Consider the following 16,442-nt stretch of genomic DNA (forward strand, 5'->3'; position numbering starts at 1 on the left):
ATACCATAGGCATACATGGACTTTTATTTTTATTTGAGAGCAAAGAACAGCCCATGGAGTCAGGCTGCCTGCTCTGCCGGGTTCCCTGCCCCACCAGGAAAGCTGGGTGTCCATAAATTTACCTCATTACAGTTTTCCTGGTGCCTATCAAGAATGGAATCAGAAGTTTTATATTTTTTCTTGTTAGCTTTCTCTTTACTGGGGTGTAAAAATTCTTCCCAGTCCCAGAGAGCGACAAACTGGAGTGGTGAGACCAGAGTTGTGTATATTTTTAAGTTCTTTTGCCACAAATTCACTCACAGAATGTTTTATTGGCTAATCTGATTTCTTCTCTCTGACTGATACTTTGAAGCCATCAAAACTAAGTCAACTGTAGTAGCTGTTATACAAAGTAAAGCTAATAACATCACATGGGAAATAGAAAATGAGTTATAGGCATATACCTGCATCTATATACTTCTTTGTAGAATTGCCCTATAACCTGTTTACTAACCAAGGTATATATAAGGTAATAGGGCTTGGTTTTCTTTTTAAATAATTTATTTAAATAAACTTCATTCAACATTTCAGCTCCTGTCCAGCCAGGCTGGTGGGAAATCGGTTCCTACTGTTTTGAGCTCTCCACTTGTCAGTCTTATTTTGCACTGAAACTTCTAGAAGCCTTGTTTGTATCACTCATCAGCTGCTGATATGCCCATTTCCTATTCATGATGGGGCCTTTAAGCTGCTTCATATCCTTGCATCCAAGCCAAGCGTACGACAAGGGAGCCTTTGGCAAAGCAGACCAGTGATGGAGGGCCAGCCCCTTTGATGCATGTGCTGGCTCCCCCTTCTCCCTGCCATCCATGGTCCTGCCTCCCCACACAGGGTGTCATCCTCTGGGAGCACCAACATTTGTCCCTTTGTCTTCTCCCCGCTGTGCTTGCTCTCTCTCTCTCAGTCTCCCCGCCTTCCCTCCCTCCCTGCCCTTCTTTCTCCTTCTCTCTCTCTTTTCTCTTTCAACCCTCAAAGACCCTTTTGCCCCCTCAGTGGACACCTCACACATTCTCTGTTGTAAGATTAAAGGACACCAAATCTATTTAGTCCAGACTGCTCTTGCTTTCAGCGCTGCTAAAATCCCCGGAGACGTGCTTTATGCTACAGGGTAAAATGTAAGAGAGCAACACATAATTTAATACCTCAAAAATGATTTTACCACTGTCTTACGTACAGTCAAATGTGGCAGTCACACCACATATTAACCTTCTTCTTTATCCAAACAAAATTAACCTTAAATACTTCCTCGGAAGCTTTTTTTCTTCAGCCCTTTAATCGTTTATGGTATTTCTTTCTGGACCCCATCCAAATATTCTCCATGCTAAAATTCGAAGATCAAAACTGGTATCAATTCTCTGAAAATGGTCTGATGGAAGCAATTACACTTTGAACTCATTCATTCTGTCTCTTTCCCTTTTTAAACTTTTTTTATAAAACATTTTTAGTTATCTTGTTGTTTTTCTGGGCGTCTGCAAAATTCAAAGCAGTGTTAAACACTATCTGAAAGTGTCACTACTTGAAGCCTTGCTTCTTTTTAAGTAAGTATTTATGTGTATTTATTTATTTGGCTGTGCAGCATACGAACTCGTAGTTGTGGCATGCAGGCTCTAGTTTCCCGACCAGGGATTGAACCAGGGTCCTTTGCATTGGGAGTGCAGAGTTTTAGCCACTGGACCACCAGGGAAGTCCCAAGAGCCTTCCTTATTCTGACAAGAAGATACTCTGATTGTCTAGATACTTTGTGAAACTAAAAGAGTGAAATTGGAAGAAGAATGCAAGAAGAGATGTGGGGGGAAAATTAAACATTAAATATGTCAGATTTTTTTTAAAATTCTGAAAGCAGGTAAGAATGAGCAAGAGACTTGAGAGACTAAATACAATGTCATCATTCTTTGCATTCTTTGATTTTTGCCCTATACCCCAACTATTTCTTATTGAACTGTCAACTATTTTATTAGTAGAAAAATATGCGTCTCTAGAGTGTGCCTTTATGTCTTGATAGAATCAAAGAATCACAGGAAGGTAGAGGTGAAAGTAATTTTAGAGGTTGCTTAATCTAATCTAGCAACTAGCAAGAAATCGCATCTGCCAGTTTCTGAGAGGTAGGGGGAAATCTGTGCTGAAAGGAACCCAATCATAAAGTGAAAGGAATATGGTTTTTCTATTAGTAAGATGAAGATAAAAATTCCCTATCTGCTGCTTGAGCAAGTTTTATAATCCTTTTTAGCCTGTGGGGGATAATAATACCAACCCATTGGACTGTTTGTAAGAAATGAATAAGATACAGTAAGTCCCCTACATACGAGCCTTTAAGTTGCAAACTTGTGAAGATGCGAACACCCATCTGGTTCCAGCAAGCAATCAGAACCTGTGCCATCAGTGTTGGGGATAAGCAAGATTGCAGCTTGCCCTCTGTCTCCAATTGCTAACAGTCCTTCAGCTCTACCATCTCCCACCTCCTCTCCCTCCTCCAGCCGGTAACTCTTCTTGCTTGTTCACTCCATGCCAGCTCCTGTGTGCCAGCTGTGGTACTGTACTACTGTACTTTTAAAGGTGCTGTGCTGCTGCTGCTGCCAAGTCGCTTTAGTGGTATCTGACTCTGTGCGACCCCATAGACGGCAGCCCACCAGGCTCCCCCGGCCCTGGGATTCTCCAGGCAAGAACACTGGAGTGGGTTGCCATTTCCTTCTCCAATGCATGAAAGTGAAAAGTGAAAGGGAAGTTGCTCAGTTGTGTCCAACTCTACGTGACCCCATGGACTGTAGCCTACCAGGCTTCTCCGTCCATGGGCTTTTCCAGGCAAGAGTACTGGAGTGCGGAGCCTTCTCCATAAAGGTGCTATACCATGAGATTAAAAATGTTTTCTTTGGTTTTGTGTGTCTGTTTGCTTTTTATGTATACTTGTATGAAATGTATTATAAACCTATTACAGTACAGTAGTAATACTATATAGTCGATTGTGTTAGTTGGGTACCTAGGCTAACCTGGTTGGACTTACCAACAAATTGAACTTACGAACATGCTCTCAGAAGGGAGCTCATTGGCTATGCTGGAGACTTACTGTAATATCTATACAGTAGCTGTCACATGATTGACTATGATACATGGAGATCTCTGTCCTTGCTTCAGGCACTTCCATTGCTTTGCAGTTTGCCCAGACTTTAAGCGATTGAATCTTTGACTATCTGAAATCAACAACCACTTAACCATAAATGTCCCTCTTCTCTAAGCCAATGGAATCCTTTCCCATTGCACCCAGTCTTTCCTGCTTTGCCAGGTTTCCAAGCCCACTATAATTTTTCCAGGTTCCCAGGCCCACTATCATTTTCCTGGTGACCTTGCTCTGGCATCGTCTAGTTCACAGTAGCCCTCCCCTTAGCATGTCACATCCAGAAATGCATGCAGTGTCCTATGCCAAGGACTCGTGCTTCCTCTGACTGTGATTTCACTTAACACTGCTCTCTCTTTTATAGCAAACTTGTCTATGATTATTGAAAACATTCTATGATCAGGACACTCCAAACAGTGACATACTCTTATGTCTTCTGAGGAATTTCCTAATTTAGGGGTTTTTCCTGTGGGTGACAATGTATTTTGTATTAGATTCTGAAATCCAGTTAAAATGAAGAAAGCATTTTAAATGTTTCTGAAGATTCAGTGGCCACAAAAGCTAATCCTGCTTCTGCGTGCATGCTAAGTCATATCAGTTGTGTCTGACTCTTTGCAGCCTCATAGACCGTAACCCACCAGGTTCCTCTGTCCGTGGGATTCTTCAGGCAAGAATACTGGAGTGGGTTGCCATGCCCTCCTGCAGGGGATCTTCCCAACCCAGGGATTAAATCCACGTCTCTTACTTCTCCCGCATTTGCAGGCAGGTTGTTTAACACTAGTGCCCTGTGGGAAGCCCAGTCTTGCTTCTAAACCAGTGGAAATTATCTTAACCTTGATATTCTTTTATTAAAACACCCCCCCCATATTTAAACAATTGCACAGTTTTTTAAAAAAAGAAGTCCTGGAAGTATACTTTCAATATTCTAATTATAAGCTAAATTTTTGGAAAGTTTTGGTAATTTGACACCTAAGTGTATTTTGAGTCATTATATTTAAAACTGGACCTAAATCTAGATGGCAAGCAAAAAATCCTTCTCCCCTTATTTTACCAGACTATCATATAAGCAAGCTGTGAACTAGGCAAACTGCATTCTCAGGATCCTTTCTCTTACAACTTACTGCTGTAGAAGCCTAGGCAAAGCCTTTAAATTTATTTTCTCATCTATAAAATGTATAATTCAACTTGAAGACTTCTTAGTCACTTAACATCTGAGAATCTCCTGTTCTGTGATGTAGATACCACTCTCAAATCTCTTATTGATAAAGACCTACATTATATTCATCTCTACACAGGTCTGCCAGTTTAAAATCTGACACAATCCAACATTTTAGAGCCTGAAACATGGTGCTCTATTAAGATCGACTTATCAGATGAATGTGGACTCAGATAAAGCCCAGTGAGATATTGGCTCTAAAATCTCGGCTCGTCATTTCAAGATGCTATGCCTATAACTCCGAACTTGAATGTAATTAAACATGAAATGGTCTCATTTTAGCATGGGAGGAAATCGGCTTTCTGGTCAGAAGGAAAGATTTTTCAATTCAGTTTTAATTGCTAATTTTCCTTTGGGGGAGCTTGAAGAGCTACAGTGGTTAAAGGAATAAAATATCAAATAGCAACATTATTCATGAATAATTACCCAACACGGGGAGATAGGAAGACTCTACCTTGTATTTTCAGAGGTCTGAATGATTTGAGAGGATACCTGTAGTGGGGGGCTTGTCAGCCTTGTGATCTAGGACACAGCAGTAATCAGTGATAGAAAAGAGGGGGAAATAACCAAATATCAAGTCATGCACGTTGGATTTTATTTAAGGAAATGTCTCCTCATGTACGCAGTGATGTGTTTAAGAATGAGACACATTTTTACTTGTTTCTATTTTAAGTGATTACTTTCACAGGTCTTTGAAGAAAAAAAATAATTTTCTATCCTGCAGATTCAGTAACTGCCCTTAAATGTCTCATCATGTCACATTTTCAGTGGAGACGACATTGTGATTTGCTTCCATGGTGATCTACCCGACACTGATGGCTAAAGCTAATGACACTGGGTTGTCAGGATGCCATGCCAGGCAGCCACTAATTAATTATTCGTCATAATCTCCCAAGGAGGAAATTACTAATATTATTACTTAGCACATCCTTTGCATTTACACTTGCAGAGTGCTGAAAAATTCATTAGTGGCCCTGAAGAAATAAACATGTGTGCTGTTCTTAGCAGGAAGCAGGAAAGCAGCCCCAAGAGCATCTGTACCCACTGGGTGACATAGTCAGGGCCTCAAGCTCTACATGCTATGGCAGCCTTATAGGTTATGTTGCTTTCAGCTGAAGAATAGGAAGACTATGTCAAAGGCATTGTTAATATATTATTCTAATCTCCAGAGACTAAAATTAGTAAGCAACAAATTAATTCAATTATAAAACTGCCCCTCAAAAGAACCCAGTCTTTTAACGTAGTACTTTGACTTGGAAGGCATGTTTAACAAGAAGACTTGGAAGATAATAAATGTGCCCTGGCAATTGTAGGGAAAAAAAAAAAACCATCTGGTATGAATGAGTCCCTTGTATTTGAAGTAACGACTGTTATAAGATTGTTTCAACTTCCTGGTTGACCAGTTGTCTGTGCCTCAGCCTGTCAATGAGTAACCAGTGGGAAAGAGAAAGCATTTATATAATATGATTGATAGATTGAGGTTAATATGTAACCCTAATTTGTAATCAGAATGTACTATTTATATTATGATAGATAGATAATAGCAGATAATAGGTAAATGATACATGAGACTTTGTACTTCTCTCTTAACAAGAATCATTGGAAAGAAACCAAGGTTTTAACAAAGTTAATTTGCTACAGATAACCTTCATCTTAATAGTGGACTGGAGTGAGCGTTAGTAAAGATGATATTAGAAAAGTAATAAAAAAAAAGAAAAATAATATTGGACAAGAAAGCTTTTGTTAGTCACATTCAAAGGTATCCATATCTTATTTTTTTAATTTATTTAAATTTAATTGAAAAATAATTGCTTAACAATATTGGTTTGATTTCTGTCATTCATCAACATGAATTAGCCATAAGTATGCAATATGTCCCCTGCCTCTTGAACCTCCCTCCCACCTCCCACAAAATGTATATTGAATAATAGTTGCTTTACAATGTCATGTTAGCTTCTGTTGCCCAGCAAAGTGAATCAACTGTACATATATATATCTCCCCTCTTTTTTGGATTTCCTTCCCATTTAGTTCACCACAGAGTACTGAGTGGACCTCCCTGGAATATACAGTATTTTCTCATTTGTTATCTATTTTATACATAGTATCACGAGTGCATATATGTCAATTCCAATCTCCCATTCCCACATGTGGATACCAAGGGGTAAAGGTGGGGGAATATCCATAATGTTAAAATCTACTACATATTTCCTACCTAGTAAGCAGTAGAAAGTTGAACAAGTAACCAAGTGCAACTGACAATAGGGATTAAATAGTACTCCATTTCACACAATAAACTACTCATTTTCCAGATAAGAGTAGTTCACTTTGTCACTGGCTACAAAACTCGTAGGTCTTCACCCAACAACAAGGGAACAACTAGAACCCAGGCCTGTATGACTGATTTAAATGGAGTCAGATCACTGTTTAAAATCATCAAGACTGCTGTTTGTCCACATGTGGCCACTGGTTGTAGTGGACACGAGGTCAAAAATCTCTGTGTAGGGGGTTTTCAGAGGCTGCCACTGGTTGAAAAGGAGTCATGGATGGCAAGGGGCTTGTTTAGAAGGTACTTTTGCATACATAGCACTGTTCATAGACTGAACAACCCCTGTTTTTCTGCTTTAAAACCTGGAGGAGCTGATAGAGATCAAAAATGCCTTGACAACTAAGTGACTGAAATTCTGAATACTCTGAATACTGATGAACTATACCATAGAAAAGAATCTGTGTTTTCAACTCACATCAGTATGGCTTATTTCAAATATGGCATGATTGGAACTGCTTTTCAGCCGAATTATAAATGCTTGTTTTTCACTTACACAGAAAATACGCAACCTGGAAATTTAGAATCGTTTCTTTTTTGACATGTCACTCTGCAAATATGAATCTCCTTTAAGCTCAGGAGTCTATAGGAAATATATTTGGCCTCATTTTAGGAAGATAAGCGGGAGACAACATAATTTATGAGCTGAACCAGTGGAAGGGTGCTGAGTCAGGTTTTGTTAAACTAATCTTATGGCTGGCAAGGATGACATGTCAGGTGTTTAATTCATTTAAAATACCAAGCCATTTCCATAAATCATTTTTATAACTTTAAATACATTATATACGTACAGAAACAATAGATGGTGTGTTTGAATGTGCCAAACACATCTGTTTCCTTCACTACATACTGTGTTTCTCATTTCATTTTCCAGAGATGTATTGATTTATCAGATTATTTTTTATGGGCTGATCCGTACTTTAGTTTTATCCATGTCATGTTCTCTATCGGTGCTGTTATGCTTCTTGAATTTTTCCTTGGGGCAAAATATATATTTGCCCCATGTGAATATCATCATAGCATCTCTCTCTTTCTTTTTGCACAAAAAGCACAAAGAATCTTCATTTTTTTAATATATTTGCCACTGTAGTCCAGGTAGAAAAAGTATGCAGGATGCATTTGGGTCTATTTAGCATAAAAACTTCATCTGAAATTTCTGTAAGATATAAGATAATGTGTTGTATTTCAGGATATATAAGGTTGAGTTTCTTTACTGTGTGAATGCTATACTATTTTCTTTTCTCCCCTGACTCCTTGCCCCCCTCCCTGTTTAACAGCAGACAAACCCAGGGAGCACTGAATGAATCTGACGATCCCGAAACAGGCTGTCTAACTGATAACAAGCCAACTTCTCGACACTTCTATCCTGTCGCCTTGCTGCTTGTCAGCTCACACCTGCTAGTCGTGTGGCTTATTTTAAGTCTTGCATTACTTTTAGCCAAATACCAATAAGTTTTATGTTGTATTCCTTTCTTTTCTACAACTGACAATGGACTATAAATTATGGGGACAATGCTGTAATTTCTACATTTTCAGATTCACAGAATTTAAAAAAAAGAAAAAGAAAAAGCAAATGTTTGAATTGTGTTTTATTTGTTTTTCCTAAAAGCTAAAAGAAAAAAAGTACTATGCATTAAGTGAATTATTTCGCTCTTTTGTTCATGGAAAAGCATTTCCCAACTGTTAACTAGCTCAAGAAGAATTTTTAAATTCCTGTCTTTGGAATAAGACAAAGAACAGAATCCTGAAAGCTTGAAGTTCTGCACCTCCTGTTCCTCTTCCCATTTCCATTTGTTTAAAGAAATTAAGACTGAATTTGCACAACACCCCGGAACCCTGAGACAAGTCCTACAGATGTGGGAGGTTCCTTCCATCCAGACTCGATTTCCACTGTGCTGATTCCATTGTCGCCATCAGCTGATAGAACCCTCTGTTCGATTTCTTAACCTGTTAGTTCTGTGATTTCTTTGCTGCAATTAACCTTTTTTCTGTCAAGTAACGTTCTGGAGAGAATGGCTATTTCTGTTTTGTAATTAAATGAATCCGTTTGTAACTATGGTTTGGGTTGATTTTGCTCTCAATGTGCTTTTCTATTCTTTTTAACCAAGTCTTGTTTGTGTCTCGATGCCCCATTTTCAGCACCTGTGACTTTTGTACTATCTGTACACAAGCACTCCTCTTGATAAAGCTGAGACTTGGACCAGGCTGTTTGGAAAGCCATTTTCCTCCTCGTTGCACAGCTGAAATAATGCAGTCAAATAGAGATGAAACTTTCCTTTAAAAATCTATAGGGCCAGACTTAATTAAATGCCTTATTCCTAGAACCTACATCCTTAGGGCTACGTGTAGATGTTCATGTGTTTTAAAGAGACTGAGAAATTCATTTGTGGAAAAGTTATAAAAAGGCAGATATATTTATGAAATGAAAATGAAGCTGTATTGTGGATCAAATTATATTTAAAGAGTTTATTAAACCTTAAATATATGTTAAGAGCAAAGGGACTCTACTCATCATTTTTTCCGAGGGCAATAATGGTATTGGGCCTGGCCTAGGATTTAATTTTGTAAGATGTATCATCATTTGTGAAAAAAAAAAATGTAGAGTTGAATCTTTGTTATTTTTACTCGGACTGTTGCTGCAACTCTGCATTGAACAAATAAAGCATATTTATTTATTCTGTGTTTCATGAAGTTGTGCTTTTTCCCCTTTCACCAGAGAAGGATGCCGCATAGAAAATGTACTGAAGAATATCAAATGCAGAAAGTATGCTTTCAACATGCTGCAGCTGATGGCTTTCCCCAAGTACTACAGACCTCCAGAGGGGACTTATGGAAAAGCTGACACCTAAGTTTACCAACATGTAAATAAACAGGAACACAAATACGCTTCCATTGGAAAATCTCCACCGTTTTTCTGTTTTCATTGTTATGAATTTGTGGAAGGGGATGATCAGGAATGTTCACCCAGATATAGGGATTGCTTGAGTTAGTTATCAGCATATGACTCCGAAAGAAATCCGTTAAACAAATCTTAAATCATATTGTGTTTCTAGTTCCAAGCTTCTATGTATTGATTCTCGCTGGTTGAGATCAGTTCAAAAAGTGTACATTTCATTCATGGGATTTTTAATGAAAGACATTCTGAGAAAAACCTAAGTTGCTTCAGGGGTTCTGGAGGTGGGATTCAGAGAGTGGCATTCTCACTCCAAAGCGATGATAGGAGAGTATCAAGGGGAGCGAGGCTTTGAGATACTTCCCATGTTTTCTCATATACAACCTGAGAGCCCATTTGTGGGCTTTAAAAATATTTTTCTAGTGAATGGAAATTAGGGAGTGTTAACTTGTGAACCTGACTACAGAAGCAGTTCCTATGTGCTTGTAAAGACTCTGTCATCCTGTGAAGGTGTGACCAGTCCTTCTAAAAATGTTGATGGACAGTGTTAATAAAGCAATAAAAATACTTTTTGAAAACATGGTATCTTTTCAAAACTCTGACTTGGATTGATTTGCCACATCAGCCGAAACTTCATGTAGTCAAGTTCATGAAAGACTGTAAAATATCTTTGAGGTGTTTTCTAGCATTTATCTTAATATGTCTCAATCAGTGATGTAACTATGCATTGCCTGGCATAGATTAGTATATGTGAATGAACCTTTTAAAACTTATGCTACCATAATTAATGATAAACCAAAACAATTATTTCTCCTAAACTGAATTTCAAATTTGCCCTTACTTGGTAAAATAACACCATAAGTTTCCTAAAACTACAAATCAGACATTGCCTTAGAGATCATCGTGTATAACATTATAAATATTATAAATGGCTAAAGTACAAGGAAGATATGTCCCCAGTTACTCAGCTAGATGATTTTAGAACCCTGGTTACAATCCCTTCTTACCTTGTAGCTTGTGGCTTATCTGATCTGTAAATTGCCCCCCTAAATAGATACATGAAAATTTGGGAAGGATACTGGTTAAATAGGCGTTGGCATGTATTGCTGTAATTGAAACTGAAAGTACAAAGGTCTAAACAAATGACATTTATTTTCTCCATATTTTGAGAATTTATATGTTTTCCGTTCTTATCAGAGGAGCATGCAATCCAGAGCATGAACCTCCCTTGAAAATGCCGGAGACCTGTTACATAGATACCACTTAGTGATGACCACATTCAGCAAATCATCTGTAGCTTTCCTAGCTGATATGATAGCTCCTCAACCAAGATACCTATTGAAATAGAGATTCCAAACAGATCTCCAGGCTCATGTTGGGTTTTTCAAATTGCTGCAATTTTAAATAACCCTCTGAGGCTTTTAATGCTAGAGTTGTCAATCTGTTATTTTAGTTAAGGACTTGTGGGCATTATACTTGAGGCAGTTGTCAAAATATTTACAGCCTTTTTCATGAAAAGATGCTGTGTGCTATGGATCTATTCATGGACAGGTTATCTTGTTCTCCTTTATACCTCATTCTCAATTTCAATGAGTAAATGTGATCTTTAAATTGTTCAGTTTCATTTAAAAATGGTAAGATTTGTGGTTATTTTCATTATCCCTTTGGATTTAAGGTAAAACGGTTGGTATGACAATAATTCCCTTAAGTAACTGAGAAGCCACATTCAGTATATCAGATAGCAGTCTTGAGTTCCTTAAGTGATTTATCATCTTGTAAATATTCTTATGAACAATAGTTTTTGTTTGTATTTTTAAAAATGAAACCTCTTGATTAAAATATGAAAAGAATATTTATTAACCAGAAAACCAACAGTAGGGTTTTCTATTTGTGGAAAACATTTCAGTTTTTTTTTTTTTATGAAGTACTATTATAGAAGTTCTCAAAGAGTAGAACTTACTGTAATAGAAATGAAGGTAATGTATTTTCTCATTTATTATTAACATAGTTTTCTGCATTCCCCTATTGGAAACCTATATTTGTTCATATTCTAAAAGTAGATTTCATCAAGCAAATGTTTTTTCATAGCGACAGTAATGTCACCCCTTTCCTAAGAGATATTTCAAGTATCCTTGGAAAACTACTTCATTATTTCTTAAATTACTGAACCTTTCTAAATCAAAGAGAAAATGTTATACAAAAAGTTTTAAAAGCTCTTTTGTACAAACACAGGCTCACTCATGCTTTTCTGCTTCCATTTTCACTTAAAAAGATGCACCAGTCATTCTGTTTTAAGAGATCACATTGAGCCAGACACTGAACCAAGAAAACATTTCCAAACAAGATAATTTTTTTGCTCAAAAACATGTTTGCCCTCTGATGTCATCAAAAGTAGATAACACTTTAGTATTAGCTATTTACAAAGTCCTACAGAAAGCATACTTAAAAACAAGGGAAAGTGCAATCCTATTTGTGTTTGACCCAGTGACCAAAGATCCAGAGCCTGCAAAATGCTCTGCAGAACAGCTGAACATAAAGTTTGAAATATTTTATTGAAGCAGACCCATATTTTAGATGTACACTTGCATTTATTTCTTGTGCGATTGTTCCTTTCTTGTCAATATTACCTTGGGTTTTGTCAACACTCTGCCCAAACAATCCTTTGATGTAAATAGTTTGGTCAATCCAGTAATCCCATGAGTCAGAGCAGCTGTCTGATCCTGCTGACAGATTGTACTGAAATGACCAGCTGCCCAGTGAGAGCAGGACTCCAGGTAACTAAGCTCCAGTCTTTACTTTATAAGACTATGACCTCTTATTCTGAGGATGTGAGGTCTTAAAAGGAAGCATCTGGGTGGGAGATACTTCCCTTTTTTCTCTCAACTAAGTATGGTATTTTGCCTAGAATTTTCTTCCCAAGCAAACCCAATCCCCTCCTATGCAAAGCTTGCTAGGTGCTGAGAGGAGAATAATAGTGGTGTGCTAGAAACTGGCTGGTCCTGACTCGCAATACCTGACCATTAAATTCTGTAAGCCAGTTTTCAAAACACAACCATCATTAAATATTAAATATAGAACACAATTGAATAAATCTTATTAAAAATGATAAAGCATAATGCAGGCTAAATATTTTACTATATTATGCTATTTATATCTGCTGCTGACGTTATTTATGCCAAATGTATCTGTCCAGCGGAAACATGATATTTCTAATATGCTAACCAGGCTTCACTTCCTGACTCTGCATGCAGTAACATCACATAGGTAGCCTGAAATTGACCATGGTGGGTGTTATACCCCAGAAACTGCCAAATGCTACCAACCCATACTTTGAATTCCTGGAAAACCACTTGTTAAACATTGACCAGCACAAAACTGGATCCCACCATCACTTTTTCTCCAGAAAATAATCATAGTTGGAAGCAGTATTACTAAAATGATACTAAGTGTAGTCACCTTCAGATGGCTATAGTTTTGTCTTGGTTTATGCCCTCTTTAAAGACTCCTGTTAGACTATAAGTAATATTTGCTGTTTATGTTTATTCATATTTAAAACAGTCATAATAATTAATTTAAAAATGTATTTCTGTGGGACTCCCCTGGTGGGCCAGTTGCTCCACTCCACTGGACTCAATGCTTCCAATTCGCAGAGCACAGATTGGATCCCTGGTCAAGGAACTAATGCCCCACTGTGTGGCCAAAAAGTGAAATTTCCAAAAATAAATAGATAAAAATTATCTATGATGTTCTGCAAGGGAAATTTTAGCAATGCAGCTTTTGTGTAAGCAATAACAACTTCAGGCAAAATTCAAGGAAATGTTAGCCTAATTAGAAAATCACTAAAAATGCACTTCAATATCAGTTTTTAAGTTTATAATTTTAGCATTTGCTAAAAGCTGGAAAAGCAGTAACATACTACCAGGCCCAGATTCTAATAAATATAGCTCAATTGGAAACCAAACTGTTAGATTAAACAAATTAAACTCTGGCAGTATGCTAAATCACACAAATGTCTAGGTGTTTGATTCCAAACAGGATGGTCTATCAGTGGCTTAGTTCAACATACAGGCCTCCTTTTATAATCTTTTGAGAAATAAATCAACTTTCATCACAAGTTCAAGAAACTGGTCTGAGAAAAACTGTGATCAACAGTTGCAGAGTGAAGCAAATATATTGAATACAAGGCATCTCTAGTAGCTGGAGGCTTTACAGATTATGTGCTACTGAAGGAAATAATTTGCTGAGAGTTGTATAGTGGATTGACAATTTTAGGTAAATTCACAGAATCCACATTCATTTAGCCCAGCTGCAATCTGCAAGAGTTTTGCTTTTTTCCTTCCATATTTATGTCTCATTACTTTATAAAGAAACTACCAATGTATTAGATCTTTTGTTTCTTTGGAAGAAATTTAAGTTACAACTTTCCAAACAGATGTTATCTCTAGAAAAAACTTCAAGAACAGAAAAATGCAGTTACTGTTTTAGATAAAATATGGCAGGCCAATTAGGTATAAAGTTAAGGTATGGAAATTTGTTTTTTTTTCTTTCTGAGTTATAGTGCAGATTAAACACTCTTAGTTTTATTTCTAAGCATATAAGAGGAAATCTAAAGCATTTCTGATGTCAAAGAAACAAATCATATCTGGCTATTAGTATCAAGGAGGTAGGAAAATATTGTAAGGTAGTATTAACTTAAAATATGTACATGCCATCAGCTCTCCTGAGCATGAACTTTTATAAATTGCATGAATAGTCAGAATTTTAGATTTAGAGGAAAACATGACTCACAGTGAAGTATAGCACCCAGAGAGACTGAACATTAAAGGAGAGAAGACCCACTACAAGCGTTGTTGCCCGATAAACCATATGTTGCTTATCTTTCATGTTGTGCTCAGTTGCTCAGTCATGTCCAACTCTCTGCAATCCCGTGGGCTGTAGCCCACCAGGTTTCTCTGTCCATGGGATTTCTCAGGTAACAATACTTGAGTGGGTTGCCATTTCCTCCTCCAGGGGATATTCCTGACCTAGGGATGTCTCCTGCAACTCCAGCATTGGCAGGTGGATTCGTTACCACAAAGTCACTCATCTTTCCGTCTTTCTTTAAGCTGTTGCGCTTTCATACTCATGGTATGAAACATTCACAGTCTCCCTAAATTATCAGAACACTCTAAGGTCACACAAGGGCGCAGCTCAACAGTACATCTTTACTGATGACTTGGTGCAATTTTATTGACTGGCAGGCAGTATTGACTCAAGTATTAGCAAGATTACTATATTATCTACATATTAGTAGCTCTTATGATGCTTTTATATCACTATAAATATTAAACGCCATTTCATGTCAGGGAGCTTTCAGATTTTAAAAGGCAGATGCCACATTTCTGTAACTGTATATACACTCCCATTTCACATCACATGTGCAATCCTTTGTACACATACACTCTTGTGGATATTTTATTATTTTATTTAACCTAATATGTGATTTTCAGATTCTTGTGGTACTTAGCTGAAACATTTGCATTTGTTTTCTTTTCATGTTAAATATATATTCCAGATCAACCAATAATGTGTAGTCCTAGGAAATGAGGCACAAATAGGTTAGATCACTTTATATTGTCATTTGAAGAAATATCATTTTGTTTTATTGTTCTGTGTAAACCATATTCATTGTACATTGTGTGTATATTTTTTTAATAAATGTGATTTTTATTTTTTATGTTTCTGTCTTTTTCATTTCAAATATCAAATTATACATTTTTTTCATTTTTGTCAATGTAGAAATCTCTAAAACTTTATTAAAATAGCAGAAGCATAGCCTAAATAGTATTTCAAAGAAAATAGACTAATTTTTTGATGATGTTTAATTGCAGTGCAAATTTTACATTGATACCAGGTTGATAACTATTAATAGCAGAATGCATCTTTCAGGGTTGCTGTTCTATGGGACTAAAATCAACTATAATTTTAAAAGATGCAAGAACCAGATGTTTCATCTTTGGGCAAATCACTGATCTTTGTAATACTGATTATATTAGTCATTTGAGCACATAAGATACCTTTTCCTTATTGGCTCTTTGGATCTTATCGATTATAATTCATTATAGCAGTTGATGGTAGAAGGTAAATCCCAAAGAGTTTTAATTCCATGCTATAGCAAAAAAAAAAAAAGTTAAAATGAGACTGTTGACTACATGTAAAGAAAGAAAGGAGTTTTACCATCTGGAGAATTCAAGAGCATATCTGATCCTGTAGCAAGAAACTCTTAGTAATGTTATTATCATCAGTATGTGTTCATACTAATGCATCTTTCTACATCTGATCAGGAACAATACTAGAGATAGCTCCATGGTGAAACCATTCATAGCAAATTGTAGCAAAATGCTACCTGCCATAAAACCAGTAGGGTTGCGTGAGTGAAGTAAGAATACTCTTCTCTTAAACACCCATGCAAAGGTTCTTTGAGTGTTGTAAATGACATACACACATGACTGTCAGAGGACAAGGGACTCAGAAAATATATTCCAGAGCTATTGAGAGGGAAGTTAGGAGGGTAGGTGGATATAGTTGGAGCGTGTTCAGCCAGCACCCATAAAATCCCAGCACATGGTCATGCTTCTGTGGCTCCCTATAACAACAAAAACTGAGTTCTCTGTTCTCTCAACGGTCCTGATGAGTAAGGCTGACCCAAGAATAGATTTTTAAATAAATTTTAACTGAGAAGTTAAAATGAGAGAGGAAAGCACACTGGGATGAATACCAAGAATATGACACTGAGCTACCAAAAGTTCCCTTCTCTCCTAAGCCATGAGTTTATTGCTATAGCCCTTCATTTCAGAATTAAACAATAGCAGTGAGGCTGATGAT

At 37.0% G+C, this 16,442-nt stretch overlaps 1 protein-coding gene and 1 long non-coding RNA gene across 8 annotated transcripts in view; one reads left to right on the forward strand and one right to left on the reverse strand.

The window, feature by feature from the left end:
- The window catches only part of INPP4B (inositol polyphosphate-4-phosphatase type II B), an 883,288-nt gene extending 867,994 nt beyond the window's left edge, over positions 1-15,294 (forward strand). For 6 of the 7 annotated variants that reach the window (XM_069556830.1, XM_069556829.1, XM_069556832.1 and 3 more), the window contains one exon: positions 9,402-15,294. In XM_069556830.1, the coding sequence (XP_069412931.1) occupies positions 9,402-9,534 (133 nt within the window). In that variant the 3' untranslated portion in view covers positions 9,535-15,294. The remainder of the gene's footprint in view (positions 1-9,401) is intronic. The other variant, XM_069556838.1, reaches the window with a different exon arrangement.
- The window catches only part of LOC138422201 (uncharacterized), an 80,279-nt gene that overhangs the window by 3,424 nt on the left and 60,413 nt on the right, over positions 1-16,442 (reverse strand). The window lies entirely within an intron of this gene.

This window comes from Ovis canadensis, chromosome 17, assembly GCF_042477335.2.
Source record: "Ovis canadensis isolate MfBH-ARS-UI-01 breed Bighorn chromosome 17, ARS-UI_OviCan_v2, whole genome shotgun sequence".
In the NCBI taxonomy this organism is placed as follows: Eukaryota; Metazoa; Chordata; class Mammalia; order Artiodactyla; family Bovidae; genus Ovis; species Ovis canadensis.